General features: G+C 41.9%; 1 protein-coding gene across 3 annotated transcripts in view; it reads left to right on the forward strand.

The window, feature by feature from the left end:
* Positions 1-22,567, forward strand: part of BRWD1 (bromodomain and WD repeat domain containing 1) — an 86,349-nt gene that overhangs the window by 31,332 nt on the left and 32,450 nt on the right. For all 3 annotated transcript variants that reach the window (XM_037524936.2, XM_054700269.1, XM_037524937.2), the window contains 7 exons: positions 153-378; positions 6,218-6,403; positions 11,679-11,862; positions 15,718-15,811; positions 17,769-17,900; positions 20,662-20,759; positions 21,826-22,015. In XM_037524936.2, the coding sequence (XP_037380833.1) occupies positions 153-378; positions 6,218-6,403; positions 11,679-11,862; positions 15,718-15,811; positions 17,769-17,900; positions 20,662-20,759; positions 21,826-22,015 (1,110 nt within the window). The remainder of the gene's footprint in view (positions 1-152; positions 379-6,217; positions 6,404-11,678; positions 11,863-15,717; positions 15,812-17,768; positions 17,901-20,661; positions 20,760-21,825; positions 22,016-22,567) is intronic.

The following is a 22,567-nucleotide window of genomic DNA, read 5'->3' on the forward strand; positions in this document are numbered from 1 at the left end:
TACTTCCGTACTTACAGCATGTAAATGAGTAGTTGAGAAGAATGTTTTGGAAATAGGTTAGATGCATTGATTTGATTTCTTTGTTTTTTCTAATTCTAGCTTATTGTTTAACATATGTCTCAAATGTCAACCTGTAAACTTCCTTTTTCTAGATTCCTGATCAGATGTTCTTCCATACTGATTATCGACCACTGATTAGAGATTCTAATAATTATGTTTTGGATGAGCAAACTCAGCAGGCTCCTCACCTTATGCCTCCACCATTTTTGGTAGATGTAGATGGAAATCCTCATCCAACTAAGTATCAGAGATTAGTACCAGGCCGAGAAAATTCTGCAGATGAACATTTGGTTCCGCAGCTTGGCTATGTGGCAACAAGTAAGTTATTTTTTTATTTTAACTTTTTATTTGAAAAATGTAAAGAATAATACAGTATTCCTCTACTTTCAGATTACCAGTTGTTAATGTTTTTTAATATTTGCTTTGTCTATATTCATATTGCTTTGAACTCTTTGCTTTTAAGTTCTGGACTCATACCCATTTACCTCTAGAAACTTCAGTGTGTATTTCCTAAGACCAAAGATATTGTCTTAAATAACCATGAACGTTATCAAAATAAAAATATTTAAAATTCATAGTTTTTTTAACAAATTGATAGTTTATAATCACTCATTGCCTGTGGTTCTGTTTGTGCCTGATACAGCTTTTTTGGTTTTCCCTGTTGTAGATTTCATTTGGAGGCTGCATATCAAATTTTAGTTGTCATTCATTAAGTCAGGTTATGTGTTTTTGACAGGCTTTGACATAAGTGATGTTGTGTGCTTACATCCGTGTGCTTTTGGTTGTGTTTTGTCCAGGTATTGGTAATGTCTTTGAACATTTGGTTAAGGTGATTTCTGCCATGTGTCTCTGCGTAAAGTCATCATTTTCTTTGTAATTAATACATAATTTGAAGGACTCTGACATTAATGTCCTATTCCTTTTTTTTTTTTTTTTTTTTAAGATTTATTTATTTATACAAGCACTGGGTACAGTCAGAAGCACGGGAGGGTGAGAGAATTCACCAGAGCCAGAGCAGGGAGCAGAGCAGGCAGAAGGACCGAAGTACACTGCTGAGGGGAGCAGCGGGCGGCAGGAGAGGTCTGCGCACCATGCGGGACCCTCCTCTGGTGGCCGGGGAGCATTTGGGGATTGAGCCGGTACTTCAGAGGCTGCGGGCAGCTTCGCAACCCAGCGCTCAACCGCTGCGCCACCGGGGAGGCCCAGTGTCCTATTCCTTATCAAGAGTTACCCACAAGTTTTAGGATCTGGTGGTGACTTCTGCCTAATGAAGTTGTTACTCTGAAGCTTGCAGGATGGTGGTTTTGTGATGCTGTCATTGCTTGTGTGTGTTCTTTTTTTTTTTAAGTTTTATTCATGCATACAAGAACTGGGGTACAGGCCACATGTGCGGTTGGGGGAGGGGTGAGAGGATTCACCAGAGACAGAGTAGGGAACAGAACAGGCTGACTGACTGAAATACACTGCTGAGGGGAGCAGCGGGTGAGACAAGAGAGGTCTGCCGTGTCACGTGGGTGTCTTGCTGGCCAACTGGGATTGAACACGTGCTACAGAGACTACGGGCAGCTTCACAGTGCTGCACTCAACCACCTGCGCCACCAAGGGAGGCCGCTTGTGTGTTTTATTGACCCTTTTGTTTATGTGGGCCATTGAGTTTTAGAGTAAACTTACAAGTTGTTTCAAAAGTGTGTTGTGATTTTGTTGCTTGTATTATCCTTAGATTTGACTAAGAACCTAGCTCAGCTGTCTGATATCCTTTCCTATCATGCCTTAGGCAGTTCCTTACTTTTCTAGTATAAAATGTTCCACTCCCGTTCTTTGCCTAGTCTAGCCAAGTGCAGAGTTTTGTTTTTCGTTTTGTATTTATGAGTAGCAGTGAAGTGATTCTACATAGCTACAGACATTATTAATCAAAGAAAAAAATGCTGTTTTGTTGGGTTGAGGATTATTTTATTTTTATTTATTTTTTTAAAGATTTATGCATACAAGAGCTGGGGTACAGGCCAAAGATACAGGGGGGTGAGAGGATTCACCAGAGACATAGTGGGGAACAGAACAGGCAGATTGACTGAAGTATACTGCTGAGGGGAGCAGCGGGCGCGGCAGGAGAGGTCTTCTGTGCCATGTGGGTTGCTGCCTGGCCGGCCGGGAATTGAACTCATGCTGCAGAGGCTGTGAATTGCTTCATAGTGTGGTGCTTACCCCCTTGCGCCATCAGGGAGGCCCGAGGATTACTTTATTGAAACTAAATCACCAGTTACATTTAAGGTTAAGGCTTGATGTAAATCAGTGTAAGTTACTGTTTCAAATACATACCTATTAGACTGAAGTATACTTTATATACAGCAAATGCACTAATTTTAAGTGTGTAAGCAAAATTCAACAAATGTTAAGTAATTACGTAACTATCTCCACAATCAGATATATAACCCTGACCTTCCAAGTTCTCGTGGCCTTTTTGGAGTCAGTCCTCTCTCTTTTCTTGGCCCCTCATGAAGACTGTTCTATTTTGTTTGCCTTCTTAAAGCAAAATGGAGTTACACAATATGTAGCCTTTTTTGTCTGATTTCTTTAACTTAGTATGATGATTTTGAGGTTCATTCCTGTTGACGCATATTTCAGTTGTTTGTTCCTATTCACTGGTGATGCGCCACTGTATGGATACACCCTTGTTAATCCATTCTCCAGCAGATGAAGGACATTTCAGCTTTTTCCATTCGAGTTACTATGGTGTGTGATATATCCAACTACTGTATTTCTCCCTTCATTTCTGTCAATTTTTGCTTAAAGTTACTTTATTAGGTACATGAACATTTCAGATTGTGCTCTTGACAAATCAGTTCTCTCGTTGTTGTGAAATGTCCCTCTTTATGCTTGGTAGTCTTTCTCATTTTGAAGACTGTTTAATAATAACATAACCCTAATTTTTAGGATTAGCATTGTCATGGTCTGTCTTTTCGTTTTTTTAGTTCTAGGCAATCTATGTCTATATTAAGACAGATTTCCTGTAGGCTGCAGTCCAGTCTGACAACCTGTCACCAGGTTGGGAAATGTAGACCATTTATATTTAATATCATAGTATGGTTGGGCTTAAAACTCTATCATATTCGTTGGTATATTTGTTTTCTCTTTATTCTTTCTGTTCTTTGTGTCTTTGCTCCTTTTTTCTTTCTGTGTTGAAATTGATTACTTTTTAATGTTTCATGTTAATGTCTGCAAATGTTTTATTACAGATTCCTGTTTGTCTTATTTTTAGCAGGTGCCCTAGGGCAGGAATCGACAATTGTGTGCTTTGTAGACCTGTTAGTTTTTTCTGTGATCTTTTCATAGGATTTTTGAGTTAACACCTATTTTCCCAATAAAATGGAACAGTACTTACCTTTTCTATAATGTTTACATTTACACTGATGGTATAAAAACCATGGTTAGTGAAATTTAGAACACCTTAGCACAAATCAAGGCCCTGACACCAAACTACTATCAGACATTGTATCCTCACTGCTTTACACACACATTTTTAAGTATTCTGAGTGTTAAAATTAGAGGTATGCGTAGTACAGTTTTGCTGTGTATTTTGAAATCTCCTTTCTGGCTGGTAGGCACATGAGCTATCGCCAGCTTCATTAGAGGCCCGGGAATTATTTGGCATACTGCTTTCTCACTTCCTCCAGCCTGGCAGGGCTTTAAACAATGTATGCATGTGTCATTGCCATCCTACAGAGTGTCTTGGACCTCAGCATAGATCTCAGAGCTCTCTGTGCAGTTCAGTCCTCTTTGATGCTCATCGTACATATTTGAGCCCACCCCATTGACCATTGTCACCTCAACTCCAGGAGAATCCTTTGGATGCAGTGTGGGTTTCTTGTCCAGATTCTTAGGCTGGAAACTTCTTCTAGGCTGGACTCCTTTGCCTGTCTCTCAGTGTCACATTGTCTGAAGCCCCTTCATAGATGTCTTTGTTTTGTGTTGTTTACAGTGGAAGGGAATCTCCTGTGAATACTTAAGCCTTCCTGGTGGGGCCCTTTTCCAGTATTTGAATAGTGATTTCGTTATGCCCAGTAGAAACGGTTACTGCATTTATCAAGTTACATATAAGTGTTCTGTGCTGTGAAAGAACAGTCACCTAGAACTAAGATTTTGGGGGATGAGAGAAGATTAGAAGTCGTTTTTTCTACTTTTTCCTTTTGGTTCCATTCTTGTGATTCTTAGGAATTTTATATTGTGCTTAGTTATGATTAAACTCATATTCTTTTTAGATTAGGATTCTTCTTTTTGCTTGCTTAGCACATTTTGAGTGGCCAAAAAATTTGTGATTTTTTTAAAGAGCATCCATCTAGGTTTATGACATTTTGCTTTTCTAAGTTCTTCACTGATTTTCCATAATAAAATGGATATGTTACCAGTGAGATTGAGGGGAAGTTAACTTATGTAGTAGAATGAGAGTATTTTTTTCCCTGAAATGATACCATTTTACATCTTCTCAATCTGTTACTATGGAGGCAAGTTACAGCTTTGTATAGGTTTTGCTTAATAGCCAATTAATTTCATTTTGTTAGGGTTCTGTTTTTATATATATTACACACATGTATTTACATGTTATGTTCAAATAAGGTGCATTTTATAGTTGGAGAATATTCATGTTTAGATAAAATTTGCAGGTCCCACAGTGATTTGGCCTTTTCATCTATGAATACTACCTCTGAAGCTGTGTAGTATCTGTAAAAGTGTATTATTTGTAAAGTAAAGAAGCAAAGATTTTTTTTTTTAAACTTTTTTTGCACCCCCCCCTTTTTTTTTTAAAGATTTATTTATTTATTTATACATGCACTGGGTACAGTCAGAAGCACAGGAGGGTGAAAGAATTTACCAGAGCCAGAGCAGGGAGCAGAGTAGGCAGAAGGACCGAAGTACACTGCTGAGGGGAGCAGCGGGCGGCAGGAGAGGTCTGCGCGCCATGTGGGACCCTCCTCTGGTGGCCGAGGAGCATTCGGGGATTGAACCGGCGCTGCAGGGGCTGTTGGGCAGCTTTGCAACCCGGCGCTCAACTGCTGCGCCACCGGGGAGGTCCAAGAAGCAAAGATTTTAAAAACCTCAAATTTTATACTTCAAAGTAAGAATTCCGGGTATTGACTCTGCTAAATCCTGTGGACACCTAAGAGGTGGTGTTATTTAGGCTTAGTGGGAGGGCGCATTGTGGGAGGGGTTGTGTAGCTGCTTCCCTCCATTGCTCCTGCTCCAAGGCCTCTGGAGCAGGGAGAGCTGGGGTTGTAGGTTGTTGAAGGCCTAGAAGGGCTTACTCCCTTTTTTTTTCTTTTTTTTTTTTTCTTCCCAAACGATTTATTTATTTATACAAGCACTGGGTACAGTCAGAAGCGCAGAAGGGTGAGAGAATTCACCAGAGCTGGGAACAGAACAGGCAGACTGACGAAGAAGTACACTGCTGAGGGGAGCAGTGGGCGGCAGGAGAGGTCTGTCTCGCCATGTGGGACCCTCGCTGGTGGCCGGGGATCGAACCGGGGCTGCAGAGGCTGCAGGCAGTTTCGCAGCCCATTGCTCAACCGCTGCGCCACCAGGGGAGGCCCGGCCCTTTTTTTTTTCTTAAGGCAGTGGAGAAGAAATGAAATTTGTAATGTTGATCTGCTTTAGAATCCTTATGAAATAAAGATTTTTTTTTTTTTTTGTCATAAAGGATTCACCAGAGACAGAATGGGGAGCAGAACAGGCAGATCTACTGAAATACACTGCTGAGGGGAGCAGTGGATGAGACAGGAGAGGTCTGTGCCATGTGGGTCAGCTCCCTTTGGGGCATAGAACTCAGGTGGTAGCGGTGATAGTGTGGCGGTAATAGGAAAATAAAGATTGAATAAATGAAGGACATTAATGTGATACAGCATAATAGAACCACCACTGAAATGTGTTTACATGTGAACACTTCTGGGATTTTCAGAGGCTCTGTTGAGGTTTTTGTGGTACTTATTGCTTGAAGGATTTTGTTCTGAATCGTTTCTCTCACTCAATTATGAATATGTGGGATATCTTTCATTGGTTAATTTTTAAAAAACAACCTGACAGTTAAGGTAATTTTAATTGTGGTATGCTGGAAGTTTCCCCCTTGCTTGTACATATCATTTCACATTCATTCATTATATATTTGCAGGTGATGGAGAGGTAATTGAACAGATTATAAGCCTACAAACCAATGACAATGGTGAGCGGAGCCCAGAGTCCAGTGTTCTTGATGGAATGATAAGACAGTTGCAGCAACAGCAAGATCAGAGATTGGGAGCAGGTCAGGATACTCTTCCAGGCGGACTTCCGAATGGGGAGGAGACACCCAGAAGAGGTAATAAATACACGAGAAATATTTTGCCTTAATATGTTTGAGTCAAAATTGAATAGTCAGTGAAGTCATTGTCAGGTACATGCAGTATGAAAAATTTTAAGTGAGCAGCGTTTTGCGGCTGTAGTGACGGGGGCGGGGGGGGGGCTGGCGGCGGTGTGTTGGGTGTAAATGGATGTGCTAGCGTTGGGGAGTTTTGAGTTTCCAGTCCTGTGCAAGAGACTGTGGAAGTTTTTTTTTTTTAAAGTACTTACAAGATTGTACTAAAGAAAACAGTAAATGACAATTTTTACAAAACAGCAACAGCAGTTCCAGGTGTCCCTTGATTTGAACATTTATCATTTTTTAGAAACTAAATGTGGGTGGAGCAGTCACTTTTCTGACTGAAGGAGGCTTGAAGTGGATTTTCAGGGCCAAGAACTTGATATTGGGACTGGGTTTCTATCAGTGGAACTAATCTAGACGGGATAAAGCCAACAGAAGCCCACTCAGGGAGAGGGAAGTGGCCACGGGAGATTAGTGATGCTCTGAGTGGCTGTAAAAGGCCGTAGCACCCCAGCAGTGCCTTGGAGACTGCCCCCCCACCCCCCAGCGCTGCACGTAGTGCTCTTCACCTGCTTTAGGAGCTTCTGTTTTTTGTGGGTTTCTTTGTTTGCCAGTTGTTTCTACATGTCAGAGAGTTTGCTTTTTCTTTGATGTAGACACTTTAATTTTTGTTTTATAATTGTAGTAAGTGGGTATATCATTTATTTCACATAATCCTTCTTTGAACAGATTATAAGCAGAAATGGTACACTTTTATTTGGAGAGGAAACGATCTAAAATGGTCTTGCCAACATTACGTCCTGTCTTTCTATCACTGCTTGGCTCTGCAGAGTTCCTTGGGTCTGTTTACCCTAATGCTCTTGAACTCTGTCATCTGCTACATTTCTTTAGATTTTTATTTTTAAGAATTATACTTGGACATTCTATTGATTCTCTTTCAGTTCTAACTTTTAAGAAGTAAGGTCTTATACTTTACGTTTGACTTTTTTTTTTTCTTGCACTTTTTTTTTTTTTTTTTAAATTTATTTATTTATTTATACAAGCACTGGGTGAGAGAATTCACCAGAGCCAGAGCGGGGAACAGAACAGGCAGACTGACAAAGTACACTGCTGAGGGGAGCAGTGGAGGACAGGAGAGGTCTGCGCGCCATGTGGGACCCTCGCCTGGTGGCTGGGGATCCAACCGGTGCTGCAGAGGCTGCGGGCAGCTTCTCAGCCCAGCACTCAACCTCTGCGCCACCAGGGGAGGCCCCTGACTTTTTTTTTTTTTTTTTAAAGATTTATTTATTTATGCACACAAGAACTAGGGTACAGGCCAGAGGTGCAGAGCGTGAGAGAATTCACCAGAGACAGAGTGGGGAGCAGAACAGGCAGAATGACTGAAATCCACTGCTGAGGGGGAGCAATGGGAAGACAGGAGAGGTCTGCTGCACCATGTGGGTAGTTCCCTGGCCAGCCGGGGATCGAACTTGTGCTGCAGAGGCTGATGATTGATAGCTTCATAGGTTGTGTCTTAACCCCTTGCACCACCAGGGAGGCCCTACATTTGACTTTTATATACTTGATTGGTTTGGGTTCCGAGGGCACAGGACTGGTTCTTTTGGTTCTTTTGTGACCTTCTGTCGCACTGGCTTACAGCTCCTCAAATCACGGGAGTAACCTCTGTGTGCGTGGCTCTCCTCGGACCTTTCCCGAGAGAACAGTTTCCAGATCTGGTATTGTTTCATCTTTTGTCTTTTAAAACAATGCACCTGATTGACATTTGCCTTTGAAATTTATAAAAAGGCTATGTCTCCTTTTGGGACTGAATTTTTTCACATAATACTATGTTTTTAAGATGGGCCCATTTGTGTCAGGTTCGCTTCGTCGCGCATCACTGCACTGTGTACATGCGGCTGGTCTTCATTCTCTTGGTGGGCTTTCTGCAGCTCTGTGAATTTGCTAATCGTGAATAGAACAGTGAACAGATCTGGTATGCATCTTGTATATGTTTGAAAGAATTTCTTTTGCACGTGAATCCAGATGTGGCATTGGCGGGTATATATATTTTATGCCAAACTGGTCACCAGTGCTTGCATACTTTATACCCCCAGCAGCGATGTGTAACAGACCCCGTTGATTGGCTTCTTCAGTATTTGGTGGATGTCTTGGTTTTTGCCATTCAGATGGGTGTATCCTAATGTAATCTGGATTTAAGAATATTTTATTATTTTTTTTTAAGATTTATTTATTTATACAAGCACTGGGTACAGTCAGAAGCGCGGGAGGGTGAGAGAATTCACCAGAGCCAGAGCGGGGAGCAGAGCAGGCAGAAGGACCGAAGTACACTGCTGAGGGGAGCAGCGGGTGGCAGGAGAGGTCTGCGTGCCATGCGGGACCCTCCTCCGGTGGCCGGGGAGCAGCCGGGGATCGAACCGGCGCTGCAGAGGCTGCGGGCAGCTTCGCAACCCAGCGCTCAACCGCTGCGCCACCGGGGAGGCCCAATTTAAGAATATTTTAAAAGACTAATGACTGCCTACATATTTTTGAACCTATTTTTCTTCTTCATTCCATTTATTTTGCATCATCTGTCTTCACATTTCTTATCGGAAGTTCTTTGAGTGTCTAATTCTATCTTCTTAAGTATCAGTTGTTGTGTGTCATTCTCCATTGTCTGGCTTCTGAGCTCATCCTCAGGAGGAAACCCTCAGTGGGGTGATGTGCGTCACGAGGGTCACCTTTCCCGGTAGCTTTGCACACGATTATGTAAGGGTGTCACCAGTTCTGGCCCTTTCTTAGCAAAATACCTTGTTTGACTTAGGACCTACGTGTAAGACATCTCCCTTGAGTTCTGTGCAGCTGGGGCCTGGCATGGCCCGAGAGCCAGTCGCCCTTTCCTCGTGGGCCTGAGAAGTCAGGTCCCTTGATTCCTGAGTTGGGCAGCCTTTCCCCAGCCTGCCACGGCATCAGCTCCCACTCACTTGCCTAAGCTGAGCCTCCAGTTCCGGGACTCATTACCATGTATTTGTCATAATTTACAAGGCACTTGTAGGTATCTTCAGAAGTTTTTTTTTTTAAATCAGCATTTACAGATTTACTATTGGTTTACAAAGCTATATAATCTGGGGCTACAGCTCCACACCTCACAGGTGTCTGTGCTACACTCCCCCCGCCCCCCAGTCCCAGGGCCCTCTACCTGCCCCTCCCATGCCTGTCCCCCTCTGAAAACACCGTATTCCCCCAGTCTTGCTATTATTTCTGTTGTTTACCAGTTTGTCAAGGGAGGGCTTTCAAGTTAATTACTGGACCAAAAAGACGATCAATTCCATGGGATACTTTCATCTGGACTGCATAGGATATCAGAAGTATTGCCTGTTATATGGATAATAAAAATCTTGTGTTTCTTTTATTTTGCTTGCTTCTTTCCCTTGGATTGGCTGAGTTCTGAAGAGTGTGAAGCTTAACACAGGAACTGTTGGTGAAGTTGTGTTGTCCTGGGCTGTGAAGTGAGCATAAGGAGTTCAGGCTTTTCTCTTGAATGCACAGCGCAGGAGTGTTTCTTCCCAGTCAGGTTTTGGGACGTTAATCCTGTGGTAAAATTGCAGGACGGTGAGCGTGGCCAGCCATCTGCCCTTCTCCTAGATTCTTCCTTTTGCTCCATTTACTTTATCTCTTTGTACACATGCTCCAGCCCTCTTGCTTTTTCTTTCCCTGGTATTTTTTCCCAGACTTTTAGATTAAGTAAAGCTGTGCCACTTTATCCCTGAATGCTTCATGCTGTGTTGTCCAAGGGCAGGAAGGTTCCTTTGTAGAAGCTCGAGGCCGCCATCCTGTCCCATTGCTGCGCTCGGTGACCTGCTGCTCTCTCCGGGGGCCTTCTTAGCTCCTCCTTCCCCTGCTCCCACGGTTGTCCTTCGTGGCTTTTTCAAATTTTAGAGCTATTCAAACCTTGCTTGTTTCATTTAATTAGTCAGTCTCTTAATGTGCACGAGTGTCCTATGGCACTGGTACTTCTGAAGAGTGTGTTGATTCACAGGACTTTACTCAATTTGAATTGGATTATCTCCTGATTGGGTACAGGTTAAATGTTTGCCACCAGGATACTGCATCTATGCTGCTCAGTGCATGGAGCAGGAGATAGGAGACATCCCTTGCGTTCTTGCACCAGACTTTTTTCCCTTTTTTCCCAGACATTTTAACCAATGTCTGCAATGAATCTGTTCTTGGACATTTAAATTACTTCTCAAACTTGCTATTACAAGTAATAGCATATAATAAATAACCTGTGCATTTTTTTTTTTTTTTTGAAATTGATGAAGAAGAATAATACAATTTGGGCAGTTAAATTTAGAATTTATTTCTGGCTCTCAATTCAAGGAAGTCAATATAATTTAATGTAAAAAAATTAACATAAATATTTGGATGAATAGCGGGCCCATTTAGTGCCATTTTAGTGGGTGAAATGTGGTGTATGTGGTGCAAACACAGTCACATTTAACTGGGGAACACAGGGTCATACCTAGAAGAATGCAGAAGTGCTGTTCATGCCCGTGATTGTCCCTGGCTTGACAAGAGCTGGCTTAGATGGAGCAGAATTTTATAGCTTCCCATAGGGAACGATCGAACTTTTATTTTCTTCACCATTAGTAGCAGGGGCCCTTTGCCTCTGTGTTTTTAAAAAACAAGCACTTTGCCTGGGATGCCCAAAGCTGGTCACCATCCTCGGGGCTCACTGTTGTCTGCATTGTGGGTCGCCTGCACCCACCCTTGCAGTGAGTGCTGCCAGCATCACTCGTTTAGCCTTTTTGTGAATTTTTTATATCCACTCTGGCAGCTGTCTGCCTGAGTGTCTCTTGAATTCACAGTTCATGTTGTTGTTATTTCTTGTTAAGCTGCAGTTCAAGGAGTCTGTCTCCAATGTCACTTTTTCCAAAAAGGTTTTTCTAGTGTGCTATATGAAGAAGATGATGTTTTCATGAGTATAAAAATACAGCATTATAGTAGGAAATGCCTGTACTTGAAAAAATTTCAGGAAGTCTAGTAGAAATGGTAATTGAGGTTAATAGTGATGTTGATGTTTGTTCTGTTGTCTACATTTTAATCTCAGTCATATAACATTTTTTCCCAATATTTCTCTGTGGACTTATTTCTGACTTGTATCTTATTACGAGAAAAATATATGTTCCTCTTATGTGTTAAATGAATACTAGTGTTAAATTGGTTTTAGAATAATTTCTTGACAATTTCCTCCGAGGTTTTAGAAGACTAAGCCTGGATATCCAGTCCCCTCCAAACATCGGTCTGCGGCGCAGTGGGCAAGTGGAAGGCGTGCGGCAGATGCATCAGAACGCCCCCCGCAGTCAGATGGCCACGGAGCGAGACCTGCAGGCCTGGAGGCGAAGAGTGGTTGTACCAGAGGTACCACTAGGCATATTTAGGTTTGTTTTAGGATATCTATTAATATTGCTTATGTCTCTAAAAATATGTCTATATGGTTATTTACACGTATTTTAATCCTTCAGTGTGATAATCATATACATATATTTTATAATGGGTTGCAGGTGTGGTAGGAAGATGTCAAACTTTTTTTTACAACAGCAAATTTTTCCGTGGCCATTGTTGTTTAATCTGTGCAGACACCCAGTTTTCGCTCTTCAGTATTATTTTGAGAGAAATCCCAGACATAGCATCATGTCGTCTTTAAGTATGTTAGTATCTATTTCTGAATGTTAAGGAATTGTCTTAAACTGTAACCATTAGGCCATTATAGCTTTAAAAAATATCATGAAGGGGGCATCCTCGGTGGCGCAGTGGTGGAGCGCTGGGCTGCGAAGCTGCCTGCAGCCTCTGCAGCGCCAGTTTGATCCCCGGCTGCTGGTGAGGGTCCCACATGGACCGGAGACCTCTCCTGCTGTGCCCGCTGCTCCCCTTAGCAGTGTCCTCCGTCTGTCTGCCTGTTCTGCTCCCCGCTCTGACTCTGGTGAATTCTCTCACCCTCCCATGCTTCTGACTGTACCCAGTGCTTGCATTAAATAAATAAATAAATAAATAAATAAATCTTTTTTTTTTTTAAAAAAATATCCTGAAGGGCCTCCCTCTTGACGTCTGGTATGCATCTCAACGCTATCACGGAGATGGCCTGAGTTTGATCCCCGGCCAAGGAACTGACCCACATGGCGCAGCAGACCCCTCCTGTCTCCCAGCTGCTCCCTTCAGCAGTGCATTTCAGTAGCTCCACCTGTTCTCCCCACTCTGTCTCTGGTGAACCTTTCATCCCCCACAACTCTGGTCTGTACCCCAGTTCTACTCTACCTCCAAGAAATCCAATCAGTGCAGTATCCAGTCTGTGTTTACATTTCCAGTTGTCCCAGTTGTCAGAATATTTTGGTGTATTTGCTGTTTCATAAATGGCATACTTTTCAGAAGCATGTATCTTCTCTCTTTTTAAAAAGATTTTTTTTATGTGATGCTGTGTGCATTGGTGTTCAGTAATTCATTAGATCCAAAAGTTCACTAGGGTTTATAAAATAGTTAAATTTCAATTCTGTGAAGTCTTCGTTTATTATCTTGGATAGTTTTGAAAAAGAAATTTACCTACTTCTCCTTGATATACCTGGGAATTTTGTATATACAAGATAGGATAGCTGCTTGATGGTTTTGCTTTATTTACCTTCAAAATAAGCATTTCTTTCTTTCGTCCTCTGGCAACAACCAGTTTGTATGTGTGCTTTTCACTGTTTTAAGTCACACCAGTGCTGCTTGCTTCTGATATTCTTTTTTTTTTTTAATTTTTTACATCATTGTTCATTTTTAAACAATATTTGCTCCCCCTCCTCATCCCGGTGTAGTCCCCATAGAATTTAGAATTTACCAGTGCACCCGTGCACCATCACCACAGTCCCCTGTGCTCATCCCTCCCTCCCTCTGATCCCTCTCCTCCTCCTCCCCTGCAGCATGTCTCTGATTTATAATTGTCTTTTTTTTTTTTTTTAAAGATTTATTTATGCATACACTACTGGGGTACAGGCCAGATGTGTGGGAGGGTGAGAGGATTCACCAGAGACAGAGTGGGGAACAGAACAGGCAGACTGAAATACACTGCTGAGGGGAGCAGCTGGTGAGATGGGAGAGGTCTGCTGTGCCATGTGGGTATTTCTGGAGCTTGGTAGCTCATGCTGCAGTGGTTGCGGATAGCTTCATAGGTTGCGTCTTAACCCCTTACGCCACCAATTTTGTTGTGTTTTTTTGTGTTGTTATTATTTTTTTACACTGAGGTCTTATTTGGTTCCCCTGTATTCCCTCCTATAAGTGAAACCATCCGATACTTTTCTTTTTCCTTCTGACTTACTTCACTGCACTTCTGATATTCTTATTGAGTTCATGTTGCTTGGCCAGGAGCACCTTCCTCAGGCCGCTGCTCCCAAGTCCTTGGGAGACAGCCGTGGAGCTGTCCATGGCAGCCATGCGTCCCGGAGCTGTGGGTTGTTACAGGCTCACCGTAGACATTGTTGACCTAGACCTAGAAATAAATCTTTTTTCTTAGGCAGCCCTGTTTCCTTTCAGTGGGAAGTTTTTCATAATAATAGTTCAGGTAATAGGATCTTCCTTGCTCCCAAGTTGTATGCAGATTCTTGAATTCTTTAAATAGAAGCGACAGGCATTTTTTTCACTGATGTCCAAAATGGTTCAGGATTCTCCTCTTTGTATTTCATGATAACTAATATAAAGATAGTTTTGTAAGAGTATTTTTTTCATATACTTAGTCAGAAATTTCAGTGATTGGTGGGATATTATTGGATAATGCTTATATATCAATGCAGTGAATTTGCGCTGTTTATCATTACATAATACAATCTAAAAAGCAGAAGCTGAAATTTGCATAAGAAATACAGAAAGTCACCATTGTCTTGGCTTGCTAGCACTGCTGTCTTCTGTGCCGTGTTCTCTAAGTGAGCATTAAAATTGCATCCGAGGGGCCTCCCTGGTGGCGCAAGGGGCTAAGTGTCAGCACTATGAAGCTGTCCCTGTCAGGGAGCTACCCACATGGCATAGTAGATCTCTCCTGTCTCGCTTGCTGCTCCCCTCAGCAGTGTATTTCAGTAGTTCCGCCTATTCTGTCCCCAACTCTGTCTCTAATGAATCCTCTCACCCCCCCTGCACCTCTGCCTGTACTCCTCTCTTGTATGCATAAATAAATATTTAAAAAAAATTTATTTTAAAAAAGGTAAAATAAAATTGCATCTGATATGCGTGGCTGTCAGAACTGAAATTGGAATTTCTGATACTGTTTTTAAAAGCAAGGGAGGCAAAGTAGTCTCAAGATCTGAAGAATAGTTTCCTAAACAAACATTTGCTTTCTTAACATAAAGGAAAGCAGGAAATAGTTTAAGGCTGGAATCGTGGTTTCCTACTTGATCAGAGGCTCTGGCTCCTCATTTTCTGATCCTCCATCTCAGAGCATGATTTAAAGTCACCTTACAAATAGGCACGAGAGTGGTGCAATTAACTTGTGAAGAGCTGAGTCTGATTTAGCGCTCCCATGGAGAGAATAAATTCCATTGTCATCTGAGTGTGGGTGGGCTGCAGATGTTTCTGGGGAAAAAAAGCCATTTTCTTAATCACTTTTCATCTTTAATCCTTGTGCTTATGCTCAGGGTCCAGCTTAAACTCAGGAGCTTGGCTAAGATATCATTTTGGGGACTTCCATTGGGATTTTAAAGTGAGCACAAAACATAAAGCCCGTGTGTGCAGGTTGAAGGACATCCAGTCACTTCTCTAATCTCAGAAGGAAAAGGTCCTTCAGTACTACTTTTCCTCACATGGGAGGTCACCGCTTTGCTGTTGGGCACAGTGTCTTTGTCCTCTTTGTTTTGTGCCATGTGAGTGAAATACAGGTGATTAAAAGAATTCACTATTTTGTCTTTTACAGCTTACAGACCGTGCAATAAGTAAATTTGGAAGATTCTGGCCTTATTTTTTTGCTAGAGAAAGGAATTGCCATCTTGGTAAAGGGACATTTTGAACAGCTAATATGAGAGATCTTGGTTGAGTTTGTTCTAATAGGGCCAGTCAAAATACAGACGACTATTTCTGCATTAATAATGGAACGTGGATCTCCTACTGCCTCTAATATAAAATACAGCTCAACTTAAATTTTGTTCTTGCTTTAGGAATTTCCTGTGTTAAAGCATATATAAAATTCTGATTCATATTAGAAGCATGTTAATTTTTCCTCTTTATGTCCTTACCCCCAGTTCAGTAACTAATACAACCGGGTGTAATTAAATTTTTAGGAAGTTGGAAGACTTCAGAATAGAGAAAGGTGACGAAGAAAGAAATCTCTATGTAATTGGAAGAAAAAGGAAGAATCTCCAGATCTCACAAAAGGTAACTAGATTCTCTTTTCTTAGCAAATAGCTACATTAGAAATTAAACTGAAATTTAGTTTTATTTTTCATCATAGGGAATATTAATAACTTTTAGTAAAAGTAGAGTATTTCTTGCTTAAAGTCTTGAGATTCTTAACAGTAGACATTGGGTTGTGCAGCTGGTAGGAAAGAGTAGTTTGAAAGTTTGAGGGATGTAGCCTAAAACTAAAGGATTCTGGGAAATGACAGTCTAGTGGCCACTCAGGTCTGGAGCTGGGACATCACAGGCCCATCAGCAGCACCTTGTGCTCTGTTTCCATTCTTGTCCTCTGTGCTCTGACTCTGGAACTGCCGGGCACTTTGCTTCTGAGTGTGTCGCAAGGATGCTCATTTTCCAACAGCTTGACCCTGCTCAAGAAAACCTTGCTCCGTGGTATTTAATCTCTCTCTGGATTTTCTTGAGCATCACATGAGCATCATGAAACATTGGTAGTGCGCTCTGTGCAGCACACTGAGTGAAAGCTGGTCCTGCCGATGGCATGGTCTGGCAGCCTCGCTGTTGGGGAAGCCCAGTCCTGCTTCTCTAGTGCGTGGCTCGGACTCTGAGAATTCAGAAAAATAGTTTTAATTCTTAAAGGTGATTCAGCTAATTACCATGTCAGGTATTGAAAAGAAAACAGTGTCTATCTGAATATTTTTTTATAGTTGGGTATTGACTCATGAAACAAATTTTAAAGTTAAATTTAAGAAAATTTGAAAGAATGAATATTTTTCATTTTTGCTGAAAAAATGTCTAAAAAGATGTTTACACATCTGCTTACTGCATATTGATTTCTGATTTGGATTTATCATTTGATATTTACAACCTTTATAATTAAATTTTTCAAGAAGCAGTTATAAAGTTAAAGGTGAAGAGCTTTGAGACTTTCACTTTTAATATTTGTCTAAGAAATTTTATTCAAAACCATATTGAGCATAACAGACAAAGTTTCACTCTTCATCGTTTTATATGTAAAGCATAGACGACCATACAGTATGTCAGCACGTGTGAAGTCCATAGTGGTTATGAATAAAACTACATGGCTGCACAACTACAGTCTGTAGTTTCCTGCAGTCTTCGTAGCAGTGATGTAAGAAAGGCTTGGCAGTGCTGTGTCTGCTGAGATGATCTGGACTTGGGAGGCTCGTCCTCGCCGGCGCACCTGGTTGCGGCTCCCTTGCGTCGTGAACGTGGCCTTGAGTTCATCTGTTCTTGAGAGACATTGGGTCGATCCATATTTTGCCTTTTAGGAGCACTAGTGTTTTCAGCATGTCGTGTGTCTCTTGGTATCAGTGTGTTTTTTCTTGGCATTAATGCCTTAGAATGAATTGTTGGCTGTGTACTGATCTTGGTTTTTAGAGTGTTGTCTGCTGTCCTGAATATTTTTCTAACCTATATTCCAGCTCATTATTCTCTTTAGCTGTGTGTAATCTGCTTTTAAACCCGTTGCATTCTTAGTTTTAGTTGCTGTATTTTTCAGTTCAGAATTTGCATTAGGTTCCTTTTTTAAGTTTTTCAGTTTTTTCTTACGGTTCTCATTATTTTAGCTCCTTGAAAATAAGAAATAGTTATTTTTAAAAGTCCATGTCTGGTAATTTCATTATTTAAGTTTCTGTTTCCTCATGATTATCATTTTTACAATAATGTTAAATGTTAAAGATGATTTGAAACCTATGATGGTATTTCTTCCCCAGAGAAGATACAAATTTACCTCTGGTAAGCTGTCAGGCCCGCTGTCAGTCCTATTTGAAAAGTTAAAAATAATCAAATTTGATTTAACAGTAACAAAAATATCATCCATTCAAGAGCATTTTATTTTTTAAAATTATTTTTTCTGTATTTTTTTTACCTTAAATCCTTTTGGAAACTTAATAGAATGCCAGTTTTGCTGAAGATTGTACCTAAGTATTCCTTTCCATTTGCGCATTTGTCTCAGGCTGACTCGGCGGATCTGATGTCACAGTCCAGGCAGAGGACCTGCAGGCGCAAATGCCCCAGTTACCGTCGAAGGAGTCTGGGACGGCCTGAGTTATCGTCTGGAAATGAGTCTTCAAGTTCTGTAAGACATGTGAGTTCTGTTGCTTTAAATATGCTTTAAACTTTAAAATGATCTTAGCTGTCTTAATTCTTCACTTTGAAATTATGTGAAAATATGGTGTTTTGCAGAAGAAATTGCTCATTTTGATTTTTTTTTGGCCCAAATTTTGAACTGCTTTGTTGAGATATTTACCATACAAGTGTACAATCCAGTTTTAGTATATTAACAGATTGTGCCCTCCTAACCCTGGTTAATGTCAAAAATATTCTCATCAGGGCTTCCCCGGTGGTGCAGCATTGAGCGCTGGGTTGCGAAGCTGCCCATAGCCTCTGCAGCGCTGGTTCGATCCCCGGCCACTGGCTGAGGGTCCCATGTGGCGCGGAGACCTCTCCTGTCACACCTGCTGTTCCCCTCAGCAGTGTACTTCGTCAATCTGCCTGCTCTGCTCTCCCCTCTGGCTCTGGTGAATTCTCTCACCCTCCCGCGCTTCTGACTGTACCCAGTGCTTGTATAAATAAATAAATCTTAAAAAAAAAAATTCTCATCACCTCTAAAAAAATCTTGTGCCGTTTGCAGGGTTTACTCCCTCACCCCACAGCAGCCAGCCCCCGGGCACTGCTGTGCTCCTTTCTCTCCCTGTAAATGTATCTGCTCTACATACTTCATGTCAGTGGAATCACACAGTTTGATTGTGTCTGGCTTTCCCCACAGCACAGTATTTTCAGGGTGGGTCCATGAGTAGCACATGTCAGCATTCCATGGTCTCGTTTTGTGTGTGTGCCGTACTTTATTTACACTTATCAGCTAATGGACATCTGTAATATTTCCACTTTAGAACATTATGAATGATGCTTAACATGTATGGCTTTAGTTTGTGCATAACATTTCTGTTCACTGGGATATGTTTTTAGGAATCAATTTGCTGGATTAGGAAGGTAGATACAAATTTTGTGAGGGTGTAAAGCTTCCATAATTTAGGGACCTTTAAGGAAAAGAATTCAGAGCTACATATGAGGTGCTAGGTCTTGGTGGATAAGTTAAAAGCTTCTGAAGTAGGGCCTCTCCGGTGGCGCAGCGGGTTGAGCGCAGCGCTGTGAAGCTGTCAGCAGCCTCAGCATCTGGCCAGGTAGATTCCCACAAGGCGCAGCAGACCTCACCTTACTTGCCCGCTGCTGCCTTCAGTGTATTTTGTCAGTCTGCCTGTTCTGCTCCCCGCTCTGTCTCTGGTGAATCCTCTCACCCTCCCGTGCCTCTGGTCTGTAACCCAGCTCTTGTATAAAAATAAATAAATCTTTTTTTAAAAAAAAAGCTTCTAAAGTGAACAACATTAGATCATGCTTGAGAGGTGGTTTTCGGAACTTTGGTTCTCAGTGGCACTTTGACTTTCCATTTTGTCTAAGCATGTAATGTACATGACTGCTACGGGAAAAAGGAGAAAAAGCACCTTCCTAGTTCTATGACCTGTGGCTATCAGGGATCTGGGGGTCCTCTTGTTCCCTTTATTTACTGAAAAGAATCCAGACTTAAGTTTTAGGTTTACAGAAAAATTGAACGGTAAATGCAGCAAGGACCAGCAAGGGTGGTCCCCTATAGTGTAGTCTCTTAACTGGAGTGTGGTCATTTGCTATGACTGATGAACAGACCTCCCTTCTCCGTAGCCTACACCCGGGATCACTCCGTGTTGCACAGATCTGTGGATTTTGACAAGTGTGTGATGTTACGTCTCCACCATAACAGCATCACACAGAGCAGTTTCTGCGCCCTGGAAACTCCTGTGCTCCCTCCCCGACCACTGATCTTTTCATAGCTTCCGTAGTTTTGACCTTTCCAGTCTATTTCCAGCAAGTCCCGCAGTGTTTGGCCTTTCAGATGGCCTCCTTTGTGGTACCATGCCTTTGTTTCCTGTCTTTTCATGACTGGATGGCACATTTCTAAAAAATACTCCATTGGGCCTCCCCGGTGGCACAGCGGGTGCCACACTGTGAACCTCTCTGCAGCTTATGCAGTGCCAGTTCGATCCAGGCTGGCCGACGAGAATCCCACATGGTGCAGCAGACTTCTCCTGTGGTGCCCACTGTTCCCCTCAGCAGTGGATTTCTGTCATTTGCCTGTTTTGCTCCTGGCTCTGTCTCTGGTGAATCCTCTCACCCTCCCACGCCTCTGGCCTGTACCCCAGCTCTTGTATAAAAATAAATCTTAAAAAAAAAAAAAAAATTCCATTGTTGGGATTTACCAGTTTATCCATTCATATGCTTGAGTGCATGTTGGTTTCTTCCAAATTTGACAAGCTATAAACATCCTTGTGCAGGTTTTGTTGTGGCATGATTTTTCAGTGCATCTGGGTAAAATACCAAAGGTCATTCTTAAGACCTTTTCATTTGAAGTTGATCTGATCATATAACCCAGAGATTGTGCTTGTGAGTGCCCTAGGCTGACTGTGTGGAATTTTTTTCTTTTAAAGATTTATTTATTTATACAAGAACTGGGGTACAGGCCAGAGGTGTGCGGGAGGGTGAGAGAATTCACCAGAGACAGAGTGGGGAGCGGAATAGGCAGACGGACTGAAGACACTGCTGAAGGGAGCAGCGGGTGAGGCAGGAGAGGTCTGCCACACCATGTGGGTTTCTCCCTGGCTGGCTGGGAATGGAACCCGCACTGCAGACGCTGTGGACAGCTTCACAGCGCAGTGCTCAACCTGCTGTGCTACCGGGGAGGCCCAATGTGGATTTTCTTGTGGTTATTTAGTCTTCAGGGTCAGGATTCTTACTTATTTTTTTCCCTCATGAATTAGGAGACCTCCTGTGATCAGAGTGAAGGCTCTTGTTCTTCCGAAGAAGAAGAAGAGTGGAAAAGTGACAGAAGAAGCGAAAGTGACAGCGAAAGTTCAAGGTGCCTGCTTTCACTGCTTTGTGTGCTCAGGCATTTCAGCTGAGGCCTTGGATGGAACCAGGGCAACATAAATGGCATTCAGAGCCCAGCAGCTCCAACTGTGGGGCCATTCTTCACATTGAGTTTTTAACACATTTAGAAGGTGACTGGATTAACAGCTGGTTCTATATAAAATACTTTTGATTATTTTTATTGGACTGTAAACTTTTGAGCCAATAGTATAAAATACGTGTTCTCAAAATAACAACTTCCTGGGCTGCATTTATAAAAAGTATAGGGGGTAAAACCTTATTTATTTTTAGTTAATTGCATATGTTACATGTTTCATTTTGCTATTCAGATTTTTATGGAACCAAGCTGTTAAAATCTGTTCCTCATCTTGGTAAATATTAACTTCATTGTGGCTGGTGCTGAAACCAGCAACCAGAACGTTATTCTGTCTATGACACATCTATCACAGTCTAGAAAGTTCTGCCTTCTAAGAGGAATCTGATAAACTTCTGTTTCCATCTACACCCTCTGTCCAGCCACTGTACCACACACTCTGCTCCTTTCTTGACTTCTTTTATTCCATTATGATTAAGAGCTGGAGTGGTTTTCATAGTGTATTCTTCTCTTGCTACTCAACAGATTTTTTTATTGTAAAATATATGTCACATAAAATTTATCATCTTTTTTAACCTTACAGCTTGAGAGTGTTAAGTACTTTCACGTGGTTCTGTAACCAGTCTCCATAGCTCGTCCATCAGAACTAAACTGCACCCGTTACACAGCGGCCCCCCCACCCCAGCCCACACTGCTTCCTTTCTGTCTTTGTTCATTATTGTGCAAGGCTGGTGCTCTTACATTTTTTTTTTTTTTTTTTTTTTTAAACAGCTCCTTTTATAATAGATGTTGTGAGGGAGCGAGTGACTGGTTGGATGATAGCGAGGGTCGATCAACATGAATCTTTCCAGGGTCTTTCCTTTCCTCCTTTTCTCTTGTTCTCTCGTCTCAGGCTCATGTGATGGATTCCCATTAGGACTTGGGTGGTGTGCACACAACTTTACGTGTTTCCCTTTCTCAGTGACTCCTCGTCTAGATACTCTGATTGGATGGCTGATGCAGGTATCAATTTGCAGCCACCTCTGCGAACCTCATCTCGCCGACGAATTACTCGGTTTTGTAGTAGCTCAGAGGACGAAATGTCTGCCGACAATTTATCTCCTCCAAAAAGAAGACGAAAGCGAAAGAAAGAGAATAAGCCTAAAAGAGAGGTAAAAAAATAAATCTTTCAAAATAAAATAGCTATTCTTATAAAGGCATTTCTTTCCATATTTAGAAAGTAGAACTCTTTGGGGAATTAGTCTTTATTTTTTTTTTTATAGGCAGTGTTAAGTTGTCAGTAGTCAGAAGTAAAGCACAGCCTTATTTTTCGAAAGCGACTTTACTGTTGACTCTGCTCCAGCACAGAACATGGGCTCTGGACTAGCGTGTGTGCTTGACTTGCCCCTCGCCAACAGGATAAAGCCCAGTGGCTCTGTGTGACTTTTTAAATTTTTGATTTTTTAAAGTTACATTTGTTGAGGTGATAGTGATTTACATCACAGTAGGTATCTTAGGGCTGTGGGTTTACACCCCTACAATTGCATATTTCGCCATAATCACCACCTTGTTCCGCCTCACCTGGGAAATTATGGTGGGGGCCAGCTCAGGGCAGAGCATCTGACCACAGAGAAGTTATGGGCCTGTTGTACAGTTGCCAGGCCTAAAAGCTCAAATCTAGGAGATTCCCTGTGGCTGGATTCAGAGTAGTCTTGCCCGATCCG

The sequence above is a fragment of the Talpa occidentalis genome, unplaced genomic scaffold, assembly GCF_014898055.3.
Source record: "Talpa occidentalis isolate TD23 unplaced genomic scaffold, MPIMG_talOcc4v2.1 talOcc4.4, whole genome shotgun sequence".
Taxonomy (NCBI): Eukaryota; Metazoa; Chordata; class Mammalia; order Eulipotyphla; family Talpidae; genus Talpa; species Talpa occidentalis.